The sequence below is a fragment of the Orbicella faveolata genome, unplaced genomic scaffold, assembly GCF_042242905.1.
Source record: "Orbicella faveolata isolate gen_17 unplaced genomic scaffold, um_ofav_v1 contig_26, whole genome shotgun sequence".
Lineage (NCBI taxonomy): Eukaryota > Metazoa > Cnidaria > Anthozoa > Scleractinia > Merulinidae > Orbicella > Orbicella faveolata.
Genome location: NW_028301554.1, coordinates 6694085 through 6710065, shown reverse-complemented (window position 1 = coordinate 6710065; position 15981 = coordinate 6694085). Strand labels below are relative to the sequence as shown.

Below are 15981 nucleotides of genomic sequence, written 5' to 3'. Positions count from 1 at the left end.
GATAATCAGTGTTTTCTCGACATTTCTAGAACGCCTCTAGCGGTTTTCGTAGTTTCACTTTCCAAAGCAAGTTCCGACGTGGTAAGTTCAATTCTAGCTAACTTTGCATCGTCTAGTTTCTATCTTAACCAGTTGGAATACTATTATAAGCTATATTATGATAGCCACGAAATTCAAGCAATCATAAAGTGATGATCAATTGCAAACTCCATTGTTTGCTAGTAAACAAAAAAGTTTGTGGCTCTGTCAGTTCTGATGTCTGTTGCCACCGAAAAAAGGAGTTGGAAATCAATCAAATCGTACAAAGTACATTATAAAGTAATTACTGACGAAAAGTTAATTCAAGGCCTTCCATATTTTACAACAAAACGATGGCAAAAGTAGCTTTCATTAGTTGTCTTATTTCTCTTCAGAGCAAGTCAGTCTGTCTATGACAGGAACCGGCGTGGAATGTAAATTCTATTAATCAGCCCACACGGAGTTAAATTAATAGTAAACTGGAGTGGTTTCTAAGCCTGAGAAACTTCAAAAGAGCAAACAATGATGCCAAGATTTGTGTTGAAAGGTCCAGGACTGTGAACAATCCTTCAATAGTGCATTAATTAGATAACCGAAACGTTTCTGTTGTTTAATCTATAAGACACAACTGACTTAACACCTATTGTGTTTTATCCATGGTTAAGACAAAGAACGAACAACAAACGAGAAAGAACTTAGTCTCAGTACCTTGATAAATATTTCACTGATTATTAGCAATGGTCAAAAACCCAATCTGCTTTGAAAGCTATAACGAAAAATGGGGACTAAAAAGATATAATTTCCTTTCAATTTTTTTTTATTTGATTATTTTGCAGAACGTTTGAAACATATTTCAATTTCAAATTGTTTTAACTTTCTATTGGACCTCCTATTGTCCTGCAGGGAAATCCCCGCTGTTGTTTCAGTTTCCATCAATTTTGGTTTCATTTTCGTCAGAAGACTGAGAAACTAGACACGGTAAGTTTATAAACTGTAAACTGTCTGTGCATGACTGAAAGCGTTGTCTGCGCATTTAACAAGCATAGCCGATTTCTTAATACTTTAAATTTACACTGGGAGAGGTTTGCATGAATTGCGTGACTGTTATTCTTCTTGTTGTAAGAGTTGTTATTGAGTCACGCGAAAAATAAAGTCACGCGAATGATTGTTTGGAAGCATCGTTTGCCCAGCAATAATTGGCTTAACTTTTCCTTCTATTTTACTTTTCAGTCGAAAAGGTCCTGTTATTGACACGTATTCATTTTGGTTTCATTGTGGTCGACCCACCAAAACCAATGGGTATAAATCAATATTTTTTATAGCTTTGTTATTCATAGTAGACTGAAATCATTAAGTAAACTGTTCACAGTTGATCTACTTTTTGGACAAAAAGAAAAAACTGGCAGATTTTGTAGCCGTAATGTCGATTGTAATCACCAACTACTTTCAACTCTGACGTCATGTAGTTAAAGACTGATTTGAACCGGTGTTAATATATGATGCGATTGGCATGTTTTATAAACCCCTACTCTTTAACTCGTTAGTGTTTCCAAACATTCCCGAAAGATAAATCAATTTCCTTAGTCACTGTGTAACGTGAATTTCTGTTTTTCATCTCACATCCCGTCCCCTAATATCAAATTTATCCCGCATTCCCTGGTTGAAATGAACACATGCTGCTTAAGCCAAGATATGTTATCCTGAATGTCGCACCCCGCATTCCGCTTTGCACATCCCGCCTTGATTTTCAGTTGATCTCGCTTCCCACCAAGCTTATGTTATGATACTCCAAAAACGTCGAAATAAAGCTTCCATGCATGACGTAGTATGATAATCAATGTTTTCTCGAAATATTTAGAACCCCTCAATCGGTTTTTCGCAGTTTCACTTTCAAAGCAAGTTCTGCCGGCCGTGTTAAGTACAACTCTAATTAACTTTGCATCCTCTGGCTTCTATCGATCAGTTAGAATAATATATAGCTGGATTCTGATAGCCAGGGCATTCGTAAAATCACAAAGTGATGATTAATTACAAGCTCCATCGTTTGCTGTTACATAGCAAAGTTTTTGGCTCTCTCAGTTCTGATGTCTGTTACCATGAGAAAACGAGAGTTTGAAATCGACCAAATCGCGCAAAGTGCATTATAAAGCGAAAACTGAGGAAAACTTAATTCACGGTCTTCCATATTTTACAACAGAACGATGGCAAAAGTAGCTTTCATTAGTTGCTTTATTTCTCTTTAGAGCAAGTCAGTCTGTCTATGAGAGGAAGGCTTGGAATGTAAATTCTATTTGTCAGCCAACAAATAATTAAATAGTAGACTGGAGCGGTTCTTTAGCCCGAGAAACTTCAAAATAGCAAACAAAGATGCCAAGATTTTTGTTGAAAGGTCCGAGATCGCTTTGCGATCATGCACTATGCATTAGTTACATAACCGAAACGTTTCTGTTGGTAAATCTCTAAATCAGAACTGAGTTAACACGTCCTGTGTTTTATGCACGGTTAAGCTAAAGAGCGAACAACAATATGCAACAAAGAACTTTGTCTAACTTGATAACCATTTCACTGATTATTAGCTATGCTCAAAAACCCAATATATTTTGAAATCTATTGGACTTTACCGTCACTGTTTAACAAAGAATGGGAATGGAAAAAATGTAACCTACTTTCGAATGATTTTATTTGATTGTTTTGCACAATGTTTGAAACTTGTTTCAATTTTGATTTGTTTTGAATTCCTATTAGACCTCCTATTGTCTTGCAAGGAAACTCCCTAAGAGCTGTTTCAGTTTTTACCACTCTGGGTTCCACTTTATAAGAAGACTGAAAAACTATACACGGTAAGTTTATAAACTGCAAGCTATTTGTGACTAATAGCATGTTTATACACGAGATCGAGAGTTTACACTAGAAGAGACTTCGTGAATCGCGTGACTGATTTTCTTCCTGCTGTAAGCGCCAATAGTGAGTCACGCGAATTATTATTAAAAGTAACACGAATGATTGCTTCGAAGCACCGTTCTGTGCAGTAATAATTCGCTTAACTTCTTCCCTTTTGCTTATTGCCTGGGCTTCCGTAGGAGAGCCCGAGTCTTAAAATGCTAGCGTTTTGGTCGCCAAAAGGGGGGTCATGGTCTCAGGCGTTCCATGCGTAGACCATAAAAACTGGGGACGAGAAACCCGACATTGCTCGCTCTTCGTGACAGAATGCGGTGTTTTGGGAAGAAAGTTTTGGCAAGAATCGCGCCTTATACTTTCATACACAACTTGAAAGTTTATGCAAATTATATGTAATGCAACTTGAGCTTAGTCACAGGACTGTTGTTTTCGCGAAGGAGCTTATCATGATTCATTTTGGCTCTCTCGAAAAGATTATTCGCTCTCCAAAGGAGATATGACTTTTGAAAAGGGTTTAAGATCGAAACACGGCAAAGATGTCAGTTCAGCTACACAATTTACACGGATCGCCACGACCAGCAAACAAACTTCGGACAATTTCTGCCAGCATGTACAAAGTAATAACCATAAGTTGTAAAAAGACCTCGAAAATTCTATGCAAACAACCTCTCCATCAATGCGAAGGCAGTTGTACTTCATTCTTGAACCAAAATGGTTTAAACTCACAACTTGCGATAGGATGAGGAGGATACTCAACGAAGCAACTTGAATAGTAGATATCTAAGCGGAACTCTTGTGCTAAAATATCCTGATTCTTTGATTTGCTTTTATTGTGTCAATTACGCGTTTTCGTAAAGTACAATTTGATACTGTGGTACGAAACCCGAGTAAACGCTCTTAGAGCCTCTAGTTTTCAGAGGAAAAGGTCCTGTTACTGACGCGTGTTAGTTTTGGTTTCACTCTTTTGACTCACCAAAACTAGTGAGTATAAAACGAGTATAGCTTTGTTATTCATAGTAGGCTTATAATCATCTAGTAAACTGTTTCATTCGATCTACTTTTTCAACACGAAGAAAGAATTCAGACCAAAATTTTGATCCTGCTTTGGAAACTTTATGTTCACAGTCAGACCCAGTTTCTAATCATATTTACTGTATGACGCTGTTGTGACCATAGATGAAGCGCGATTGAGAAGTCGAAAACGCGTCCTTCGTGTCTCGTCAGAGATTACAATTAAGGTATATTAATGTGTTCAGTTATATTTATGTGTTCAGAGTGATTTGCTGGTATTCATCATGCATCCCGTCCCTCAATAGGGATCTTACACAAAACACGACGGCAACGGCAACGAGAACGTCACCAAACAAAAGGTTTAATCAGCAAACCTGGCTGAATGGCTGTTCTCGCGCGTTATAATTCTTGATACATTTCTTTGCCGTCCTCTGCAAATCAACATCGTGAAATGACCAAATTCTGCGTTGTCTGGAGAACACGAACCACAACGGCTAATTTTTCGTATTTCTATTTGGAACTGAACACATTTGTAGCATATTCAGTAGGGGCAAGTTTTAATACCGACAGACACACTGGATAGATCTAATAAATAAACCAGAAAATTAACTCCAAAGTAAAATAGAAACACATTTTTTTTTACTAGGCGTCGTCCTCACCGTCGCCGTCGTATATGCCTAAGGTCCCTAATATCAAATTTATCCCACAATTTTCTGGTTAAAATGAGCACATCATGTCTTCTCAGGCCAGGACAGGATATTTTATCCTGAATCCCGCATTCCGCTTCCCGCCTGACTTATCTCGCCTCCCAACAAACTAATATGTTGACATTCCGCGTCGAAATGAAACTTCCATGCATGACGAGTTATGATAATCAGTGTTTTCTCGAAACTGATCGAGAACCCTTCAAGCGGTTTTCGTAGTTTCACTTTCCAAAGCAAGTTCCGCCGTGGTAAGTACAGCTCAAGCTAACTTTGCATCGTCTGGTTTCTATCTCAACCAGTTAGAATAATATATAGCTCGATTAAAATAGCCATGACATTCAGACCATCATAAAATGATGATCAATTCCAAGTTCCATCGTTTGCTAGTAAACAACAAAGCTTTTGGCTCTGTTATTTCTAATGTCTATTACCATGGGAAAACGAGAGTTTGAAATCGATCAAATCGTACAAAGTGCTTCAGTACTTTATAGAGTGAAAACTGACGAAAAGTTAATTCACGATCTTCCATATTTTGCAACAGAATGATGGCAAAAGTAGCTTTCATTAGTTGCCTTATTTCTCTTCAGAGCAAGTCAGTCTGTCTATGACAGGAACCAGCGTGGAATGTAAATTTTATTAATAAACCAACACAGAGTTTAATACTAAACTGGAGTGGTTTTTAAGCCCGAGAAACTTCAAAAGAGCAAACAAAGATGCCAAGATTTATACTGAAGGGTCCAGAACTGTGAGCAATCTTTCGTTTTTCGATCATACACAGTGCGTTAATTACATAAGCATAACATTTCTGTTGGTTAATCAATAAGACAGAACTGAGTTAACATTGGCTTATTGTGTTTTATGCATGGTTAAGCCGAAGAGCGAACAACATACAAGAGAGAACTTTGTCTAGCTTGATAACCAGGTCACTGATTATTAAAAACCCAATATACTTTGAAAGCTATTAGACTTTACCGTCTCTATTTAACAAAGAATGCAGATAGCTATATGACAAAAATGTAAATATATTTCTTCAGTCACTAAGTAACCGTGAATTGCTGTTTTTCACTCCACATTCCGTCCCTCAATATCAAATTTATCCCGGATTTCCTGGTTGAAACGAGAACATGCTTCTCAGGCCGAGATATTTTCATCCCGAGTCCCACATCCCGCATCCTGCCTGGATTTTCAGCTTTTCTCGCATCCCGCCAAGGTTATTTTGAAACTCCAGAAAATTCAAAATACATCCTCCATGCATCACGTATTAATTTGATAATAGACTGGAGTGGCTTTTAATTAACCCAAGACACTTCGAAAGAGCGAACACAGATGCCAAGATTTAAGTTGGAAGGTCCAGGATTGGGCGTAATCTTTCAACAGTGTATTAATTGCATAACCGAAACGTTTTTGTTCGTTAATCTATAAGACAGAACTGAGTTAAAACCTATTGTGTTTTATGCACAGTTAAGCCAAAGAGCAAACAACAAAGAACTTTGTCTAGCCTGATAACCATTTCGCTGATTATTAGCTATGGTCAAAGACCCAATATGCTCTAAAAGCTATTAGACTTTACCGTCAGTGTTTAGCAAGGAATGGGAATAGAAAAATGTAACTTGCTTTCGAATGTTTCCTTTGATTGTTTTGCGCAACGTTTGAAACTTATTTCAATTTTAATTTCTTTTGACCTCCTATTGTCTTGCAGATAAACTCCCTCAGTGCTGTTTCAGTTTTTATTACTTTAGGTTCCACTTTTATCAGAAGACTGACAAACTGAACACGGTAAGTTTAGAAACTGTAAGCTATTTGTGACTAGTAGCGTGCATGCGGACAAGATCTAGAGCCTACACTGGAAGAGACTTCATGAATCGCGTGACTGATTTTCTTCCTGCTTTAAGCGCCAATAGTGTGTCACGCGAATTATTAAGTAGCAAGAATGACTGCGTGGGAGCACGTTTTGTGCAGTAATAATTCGCTAAAATATTTCCCTTTTGCTTATTTTCAGAGGAGCAGGTCCTGTTACTGACGCGTTAGCTTTGGTTTCACTCCGTTGACTCACCAAAACTAGTGAGTAAGCTAGTGGAAATCAAAGATTATGAATGCGTTCAACGTCGTCACTAATATATATACCTTAAATGATTTCACTTGCTGACTTTCAACCCCTGGCTATTGCTAAAATCAACATTTTTCATCAGCAATCGAGGTTTTACAGACAGAAATATTTTTATTTTGAGGTCCGCGGTAAAAAATACGATTTGTTGATACGTTGCGTGACGGCGCCTGATTCCGTAGACTCACAAAAATATTTACATAAGCCTTCTAATTTCGTGCTAAATATTTTCACATTAACTGGTAATCGGTTTAAGCGTCAAAGCTAATTTGTAAAAGTGTATTTTTTACGTACATGATTTTAAGCTACAAGCACAAATGTAAGCAAACATTTGCAATCGCGAACTGGTTTATCGTAAACATTCGAAGGAGCTATTTTCGCTTCTAAGAAAGAAATAGGTCCGCACTGCGTACCTGTTTAACGTCCTTTTTGCTTATTTTGAATTTTACGGGTCGAGGAAATTAAACTGGGATGCTTATTGGAAACAAGCGTCTTTATTGGGAGAGGGTGCCGTTCCCTTTCTTTCTCGCGTTTTTTTGCCTCCTGATCCCTACCACGTCCCCGTTTACGCCCGCAACATAGACTATATTTGTTGGTGTGTTTAGACAATAGGTAGTCTACTTACGTGAGTCCGTTAGCGCCACTATTACGTCATTTTGTATCGTTTCACGCATGCTCTAATTCCAAGAAAATGACGATGGAATCAATGAAATCAAAAATTGTAGGGTCTAGATTTTCCTCCACATCATTCGTTTTCCCTATATACACTTTGTAGCACATCATTTGTGTCAACCAAAGCATCACCTCATTAATTCCAATTTTTTTTTATTGGGTAACGATATGCTTTAATTCTGGCATGAGAATTAACGCCTTGGCTCCGAGAATTGTAGCAAATTCTCCACAATACGACATCGTTTTTCGTCATTGAGGCCACGCACATCATATTTCATAACTGTTCCTTAAAACGTGATAAGACTTCCTGTGCATTCACGAAATGGTTATGAAAGCCGATTCTTGACCGGTATTGTTCGCATACTAACTTTTGATCTTGACAAAGCAACAACAGGGTGTTTTTAACCCTGTTCAAGTGTATTTCTAACAATTCAAGTACCATGCAAGTGCAATACAGTCGTTTTTAGTTTCTGACAATCCCTGACAATATGCTTAACTTTGAAATGCTTCCTACATCAATCAGTTCAAGGCCATATAAATGTTGGCTTGCAAAAGTACAATGACTCCTTTCGCTCTATAGGGCAACCCGCGCCGAACATTCAGGCCGATAAATTTTAGCTCGCGAAAGCGTACCAGCTCTGTGCAACCTGCACTAACCACATCAAACTACAGCCAATGAAACATAGCTGTTCCCACGGTAAACATCCCAAAGCCATGGCGATTCAAAGTCGTGTTCATGAACATATAAAATAAACTATAAACCACGAGGTAGTCTTTAGATGCTCAGACTTGCTCAGACCACAACGAAAACCTTGAGATGCGTGGTAGTCTTTGCGCATATGACGTGTGACGTCATTCAAAATGGCGCAGAAAATGCAGACGTTCGATGAAAAAATGTCTAAATAGGTCACCCTTGAAACCACAGTAGACCCCAGATTATGAACTGCGTCCTGCGAACGCAAAAAAAGTTCATCTTTGTTATTCATAGTCCCTCAATATCAAATTTATCTCGCATTTCCTCGCTGAAATGAGCACCTGTCGCTCAGGCCACATCCCGCGTGGTCATTTTCAGCTTTTTCTCGTCTCCCGCCAAGCTTATGTTTTGACACTCTAAAAACTTCGAAATACATCTCCCGTGCATGACGTACTATGACAATCAGTGTTTCATCGAAATATCTAGAACCCCTCGAGCGGTTTTCGTAGTTTCACTTTCCAAAGCAAGTTCCGCCGTGGTAACTACAGCTTTTCGGCCAGTGCTAACTTTCCATTGTCTGGCTTTTATCTTAACCAGTTAGAATAATATATAGCTCGATTACGATAACGACCATATTCAGACAATCATAAAGAGAGGATTACTTGTAAGCTCTACCGCTTTCTAGTAGATAACAAAGTTTTTAGCTCTGTCAGATCTGATATGTCTGTTACCATGGGAAAACGAAAGTATGAATTCGCCCAAATCGCACAAGGTATGTTATAAAGTGCAAACTGATGAAAAGTTAATTCGCGGTCTTCCATATTTTACAACAGAACGATGGCAAAAGCAGCTTTCACAAGAGATTCATGCGATTTATTCTGGATGGCCAAGGACTGCAAAAAATCTTTCGCTTTGCGATCATAAACAGTTCATTTAAAATTAATTAACCCTTTGAATACCAACTACGCATACATGCGTATTTAATTGTCGTGTCTTTGTACCACTTGTGACATCATCAATTTAAATGTAATCAGATATTCCTGATAAGCAGATAGTAGTACTAGGCTAGGCCTTTCCGCACAATGGTCAGGTTTAGATATTGACAACATTCCGACGTCGCAAATCGAAAAACAACGTTATCAGTTTTGGTGCAAAAACGGTGGTAAAATGGTCCACTACGCCTATGATTGGTCAAGGTCCATTTCTAGGCTTCGCCCGTAGTTAACGTCATTAGTCCAAATTTAGGCTTATGCGCATGCCCAGAATTGAAGTTCTGCTCAATTTTGTACCTAATCCTCGAAAAAGCTCTCCTTTTAGTAAAAAAAGCTTTTTTAGCAAAACTTAGGCTTATTTAGCGTCATGGCAGCTAAAAAACCTGACTATAGCTAAACGGTTAAAAACGGTATTTTTTGGCGAAAGTTTGGTATTCCAAGGGTTAATCGAAACAGTTATGTTGGTTAACCAATAAGTCAGAACTGAGTTAACACCTATTGTGTTTTATCTACGGTTAAACCAAAGAGCGGAAAACAACAGACAACAAAGAACTTTGTCTAGCTTGATAACTATTTCACTAATTATTAGCTATGGTAAAAAACCTCAATGCACTTCGAAAGCTATTGGACTCTACGGTCAGTATTGAGTATTCAACAAAGAACGCAGATAGGAAAAAAATGTAACATACTTTCGAATATTTTTATTTAATTGTTTTGCTTAACGTTTGAAACATATTTCAATTTTAAATCATTTTGACTTCCTATAGGATCTCCTACTGTCTTGCAGGGAAACCCCCCAGTGTTGCTCCAGTGTTGTTCCAGTTTCTATCACTTTTGTTTCACTTTCGTCAGAAGATTGAGAACCTGAACACGGTAAGTATATAAACTGTAAGCTGTGTGTACATGACTGATAGCGTTGGGTGCACATATAATAAGTACAGCTGATTTTTAATACTTTAAATTTACACTGGGAGAGGTTTGCATGAATCGCGTGGCTGATTTTCTTTTTCTTGTAAGAGTTATTAGTGAGTCACGCGAAAATTACGTCACGCGAATAATTGTTTGGAAGCATCGTTTGCGCAGTAATAATTTGCTAAACTTTTCCTTCTCTTCTACATTTCAGAGGAAAAGGTCCTGTTATTGACGCGTAGTCATTTTGGTTTCATTGTGGTCGACTCACCAAAACCAGTGAGTATAAATCACTATTTTAATAGCTTTGTTATCCATAGTAGACTGAAATCATTAAGTAAACTGTTTGCAGTCGATCTAATTTTTGAATACAAAGAAAGAACCTGAGAGAATTTGTTGCTGTAGCATCGACCGTAATCAAGAACTACTTTTAACTTTAACGTCATGTTATTAAAGACTAATTTGAACCAGTTATAGTTAATGACGCTGGTGTGACCGAAACGCGATTGGAAAACTGTTTTACAAACACATTAGTGTTTCCAAACACTTTCGAAAGGTAAATGTATTTCTCCAGGCATTGAATAACTGTGATTTGCTGTTTTTTATCCCACATCCCGCCCCTCAATATCAAATTTATCCCGCACTTCCTGGTTGAAATGAGTACATGCTGCTCAGGCCAAGATATTTTTATCCCGAATCCTACATCCCGCATTCCACATCCCGCCATGATTTTTAGGTTATCCAGGGCTCGAAATTGCGACTCACTGGTCGCCAATGCGACCACAAATTGAGCACTGGCGACTAAATTTTCAGAACTGGTCGCCAGCTGGCGACTCGCGTTTTGTCCGATAACTAAAGAAAACCACGACACAACTTTGTTTTTAAATCTTTTTATTAGGAAATCAATCGGATATGGTAGCTAATATACAACTCACCTTTCCGTCCCCAGTAAAATAATGTCTGAATAGTACAAGATGATAGAAAAAATGTATTTCGTCGATACTGCGTTCACGGCGCGCCATATTGTTTCAGCGGCTTCTTCCGAAATTGGGGTCGCAGGCGCACTTCAACGCCACGTGCTTTTCATTTGCCGCGAAAATGGCGGCGGATGGCAGATACCAATCAGTTGAAGGAATATACGTGAGTTTTTACGTGCGGGGAATGAAGATTCAAGCATGGCGTTGTTCGTCGGCAGCGAAAGGCGGCGAGGAAAGCAAGTCGAAAATAAAGAACGGCACTTCGAAGAAGTAGCAAAGGGAAAATACGCAAGGACCCGTGTTTGTCTGACAATGAAAACCACGGACTTAACACGTTTTATGCTTCGCTTCATTTAAAATGACTATATGGAGACAACCATCACCTTCGGACCAGAGACATATCACCTGAGAACAACAGTAGCTTTATAACTTTTTTACTCGTGTTGTTTTTAATTGCTTTCGCTCTTCAATTATGACTTTTCTTACATGCAAAGTAACGTATAAAATCGTGTTGTTGTGTAAATTATAATTATATAAAATAAGTTGGCGACCAAAATTTACGATCTGGCGACCAAAATTTTTCCGTTAGTCGCCAGTTGGCTCCCGAACGAAAAAGTTAATTTCGAGCCCTGTTATCTCGCATATCCTGCCAAGTTTACGTTTTGACACTCCAGAAACTTCGAAATAGATCTTCCATGCATGACGTATTAGGATAATCAGTGTTTCCTCGAAATATCGAGAACCACTCGAGTGCTTTACGTACTTTCACTTTGCATCGTCTGGTTTCTTAACCAGTTAGAATAATATAGAGCTCAATTATGATAGCCACGACCTTCAGCCAATCATGCAGTGATAATAAATTCCAAACTCAATTGTTTGCTGTAAGAAAGAGAAAGTTTTTAGTTCTGTCAATTGATATTGTTACCATGAGACGGCGGCAGAAGGAGCTCAATGAGATCGTGCAAAGTAAATTATAAAATGAGCACTCGCATATAACAAATATGAAGAATTACAACAGAACGATGGCAAAAGCCATTCGTCTTTAGTTGCCGTATTTGTCTTGTGAGCAAGTCAGTTAGTTTCTATGAAAGGAAGGCGAGGAATGTAAACTTTATCCATTAATCAACTCATAGTTAGTAGAGGGGTATATAGTTTCAAAACTTGAAACACTTCAAAAGAGCAAACAAAGATGCCACGATTTATGTTGGAAGGTCCACACAGTAAACAGTCTTTCGTTTTGAGATTATATATAATAGGCATAAACCACGTAACCGAAACTTTTCAGTTGAGTTATATAGTCTGAGTGTGAAAATGAAATAATTACCTATTGTGTTTAAAGCACGGTCAAGACCGAAATGAAAACAAAAACATACAAAAAGAACTTTGTTGGGCTTAATAATCATTTCAGTCTATTAACTATAGTCAACAACGCAATATGCTTTAAAAGGCATTGGAGTTTGCCAACAGTAATTAATTCCTCTATTTAATTTGCATTTGTTTTTGTTCTTCAGTCTCGATCACTTTTGATTTAGTTTCGTCCGAGGATCGAGAGACTGAACACGGTAAGTTTGTAAACTTTAAGCTGTTCGTGATTGATACCGTTTCATACACATATAACGTGTATTTGAAAGCAATGTTTAATAATTTCAATTTACACTGAAAGAGATTTTTCATGAATCGCGTGACTGATTTTCTTCAGTTTTTGAGTGCTGTCAGTCACGCGGAGAAATAAATCAAGCGAATTATTGTTTGGAGGTACCGTTGTCGAGTAAAAATATCTTTAACTTTTCCCTGTTAACAATTTTTAAAGGAAATATTATCGTTGTCAGCGCATATTGGTTTTTGTTTCATTCTAGTGACTCAGCAAAAGTGGTGAGTGCAAATCAGATTTAGTTTGTTATTCATGTAGGATTGAAATCATCACGTTAACTGTTCAGTCGCTCTGCCTTTTCCATGAAAAAAAAGGAGACTTTCGCGAGCTCAATGGTTGGAGAAAACGGGAAACATTAAACAGTTAAATTATCACCGTCATTTGAGTAGAGTAGCCAGAACTGGAATTAGCAGTCGCACACCAGATACATAGTTTTATTATATATTTTTAAAAAATATGAATGAGACTGAGCTCGCCTATGTTCAGTGTGTTTTTCTTTTACTGATCGGACGCAATCTACTCGGCCACATCTTTATTAATAGGCTAGAGTAGAGATTTTGAAGGACTCAACACTGATAAAATAATTTTGGGATCGATAAAAAGTCACAACAATACTTAGCTAAAAAAAGGACTAGTAAGCAGCCTGAACTTTAACGGTGATTTTTGCTGGAAAAAAAAGAAAAACAAAAAGGCAAATGCAACTCTAAGAAAAAAACGCATTGCCCTGAAGTGATCAACACGACGGTTTTCACACACGCCAAGACAACTAACTGCATTCAACCAACGGTCTCGTATTTTCATCAGTTTTCTTTTGTTTAGATTGGGACTATTTCTGCTCCCCTATGACAAAATGCAAGTCCATAACAGGATTACCCCCAGCTTTGAATTCGCCATTACCCACTTAGACAACCAGGTAGAAAGACGTACAAAAATATATTATTACTCTAAATAGCTACAAATCTTGATTCGTGTTATCCGCTTGACAAGGCCTATAGAAAGTGACGCCATGGGCATCATAACAGACATTTTACAAGCCATCTCTATTGGCTTGGTGGTTGCTACTTTCCTTGTCAACACTGATCGTGGTCTAAAGGCCATTGAGGTCTCCAAGAATGTTTGATCTGCCTAAATAACGAAGTACTAAAAGCGGGAGAACTTTCCAATTTATTCAACATTTACATTTATCAAACTTTTTTCAATGCGTATTGTCGTATCCCTGATTATACAAAAGCCTTAATCTACGGCAGGGAACTTCTTGAAATTTACCGCAAGTGTAGTAAAAAAGACGAGGAAAGGAATCTAACAATAGCAATGGCTAAAATATGTAACCAGCAATATAGATACAAAGAAGCAAAGGAACTTTATGAGAAAGTCATAAAAATCATGAAGGAAATGGGTGACAAAAAGGGAGAAGCCACTTCGTACGGAAACTTGGGAACTCTGTTCTTATCTCTTTGTAAATATGGCAAAGCTAAAGAATACCTTGAGAAAGCACTTGCTATCAGAATACAAATTGGTCACAAAGAAGGAGAAGCAGCAGATTACGGAAACTTAGGAACTGTGTTTCACTCTCTTGGTGAATATGACCAAGCCAAAGAATATCTTGAGAAAGCTCTCGCCATCAAAATACAAGTTGGTGACAAACGGGGAGAAGCTACTTCAAACAGAAACTTAGGAACTGTGTTTCACTCTCTTGGTGAATATCACAAAGCCAAAGAATATCTTGAGAAAGCTCTCGCCATCAAAATACAAGTTGGTGACAAACGGGGAGAAGCTACTTCAAACAGAAACTTAGGAACTGTGTTTCACTCTCTTGGCGAATATCACAAAGCCAAAGAATATCTTGAGAAAGCTCTCGCCATCAAAATACAAGTTGGTGACAAACGGGGAGAAGCCACTTTAAACGGAAATTTAGGAACTGTCTTTGAATGTCTTGGTGAATATCACAAAGCCAAAGAATATCTTGAGAAAGCACTTGCCATTAGAATACAAATTGGTGACAAACGGGGAGAAGCCACTTCAAACGGAAACTTAAGAACTGTGTTTCAATGTCTTGGTGAATATCACAAAGCAAAAGAATATCATCAGAAAGCACTTGCCATTAGAATACAAATTGGTGACAAAGAAGGAGAAGCAGCAGATTACGGAAACTTAGGAACTGTGTTTCAATCTCTTGGTGAATATGACAAGGCTAAAGAATATCTTGAGAAAGCTCTTGCCATTAGAATACAAATTGGTGACAAACGGGGAGAAGCCACTTCAAACGGAAACTTAGGAACTGTCTTTCAATGTCTTGGTGAATATCACAAAGCAAAAGAATATCATCAGAAAGCACTTGCCATTAGAATACAAATTGCTGACAAAGAAGGAGAAGCAGCAGATTACGGAAACTTAGGAACTGTGTTTCAATCTCTTGGTGAATATCACAAAGCCAAAGAATATCTTGAGAAGGCTCTCGCCATCAAAATACAAGTTGGTGACAAACGGGGAGAAGCCACTTTAAACGGAAACTTAGGAACTGTCTTTCAATGTCTTGGTGAATATCACAAAGCCAAAGAATATCTTGAGAAAGCACTTGCCATTACAATACAAATTGGTGACAAAGAAGGAGAAGCAGCAGATTACGGAAACTTAGGAACTGTGTTTGAATCTCTTGGTGAATATCACAAAGCCAAAGAATATATTGAGAAAGCTCTTGCCATCAAAATACAAATTGGTGACAAACGGGGAGAAGCAGCAGATTACGGAAACTTAGGAGCATTGTATCAATCTCTTGGTAAATATGTCATTGCTGAAGATTATATTGAGAGGGCATTGTCAATTAGTCGAGACATTGAAGACTTAAACAAAGAGTTCTAATGAATTTTTAAGCTCTCACTGGTGAAGTTATGCCAAGACAAGATCCAGGAAGCGTTTGAATGTCTGTTTTTGAGTATGAACAGAAGCGAAACTTAACGAAGTTTGTTAGGGGACAACGACGATTTTAAGGTATCGTCTTCAGATGATCGCGATTTTCTCTACCGGAATCTTAGTGCATTGCTTTGTTTTTCGGGAAATCCGAACCATGCACTTTATGTTTTAGAGCTGGCTCGGGCTAGAGCATTAGCAGACTTGATGGCGACTCAGTATTCTCTTAAAAGCGAAATCTCAGCTGATCCGCAATCGTGGATTGGTATTGAAAATATTATGAAAAAAGAAAGTAACAAGAAGCAACAGAGCAGCTAATGTGTCGTTTCTACGAGCATCTTGTTCGTGGGGAGAGTGCCAGTGAATCTCTTCACCAGGCCATGAAATGGATGAGAGGTAACGGCTTTAACAACGTTCGCGATTGGGCGCCGTTTATGCTGATTG

The 15981-nt window shown here is 38.1% G+C and overlaps 2 protein-coding genes across 2 annotated transcripts in view; both read left to right on the top strand.

Moving 5' to 3' along the window:
• LOC149107871 (tetratricopeptide repeat protein 28-like) overlaps positions 1-15981 on the top strand; it is a 34863-nt gene that overhangs the window by 17259 nt on the left and 1623 nt on the right. The window lies entirely within an intron of this gene.
• Positions 836-15839, top strand: LOC149107872 (uncharacterized). Its single transcript, XM_089295955.1, has 6 exons — positions 836-996; positions 2764-2858; positions 6331-6407; positions 6631-9966; positions 10217-10281; positions 12491-15839. Exon 6 carries the CDS (start codon positions 13942-13944, stop codon positions 15487-15489), a length of 1548 nt encoding a protein of 515 aa, XP_089152081.1. The 5' UTR covers positions 836-996; positions 2764-2858; positions 6331-6407; positions 6631-9966; positions 10217-10281; positions 12491-13941; the 3' UTR covers positions 15490-15839.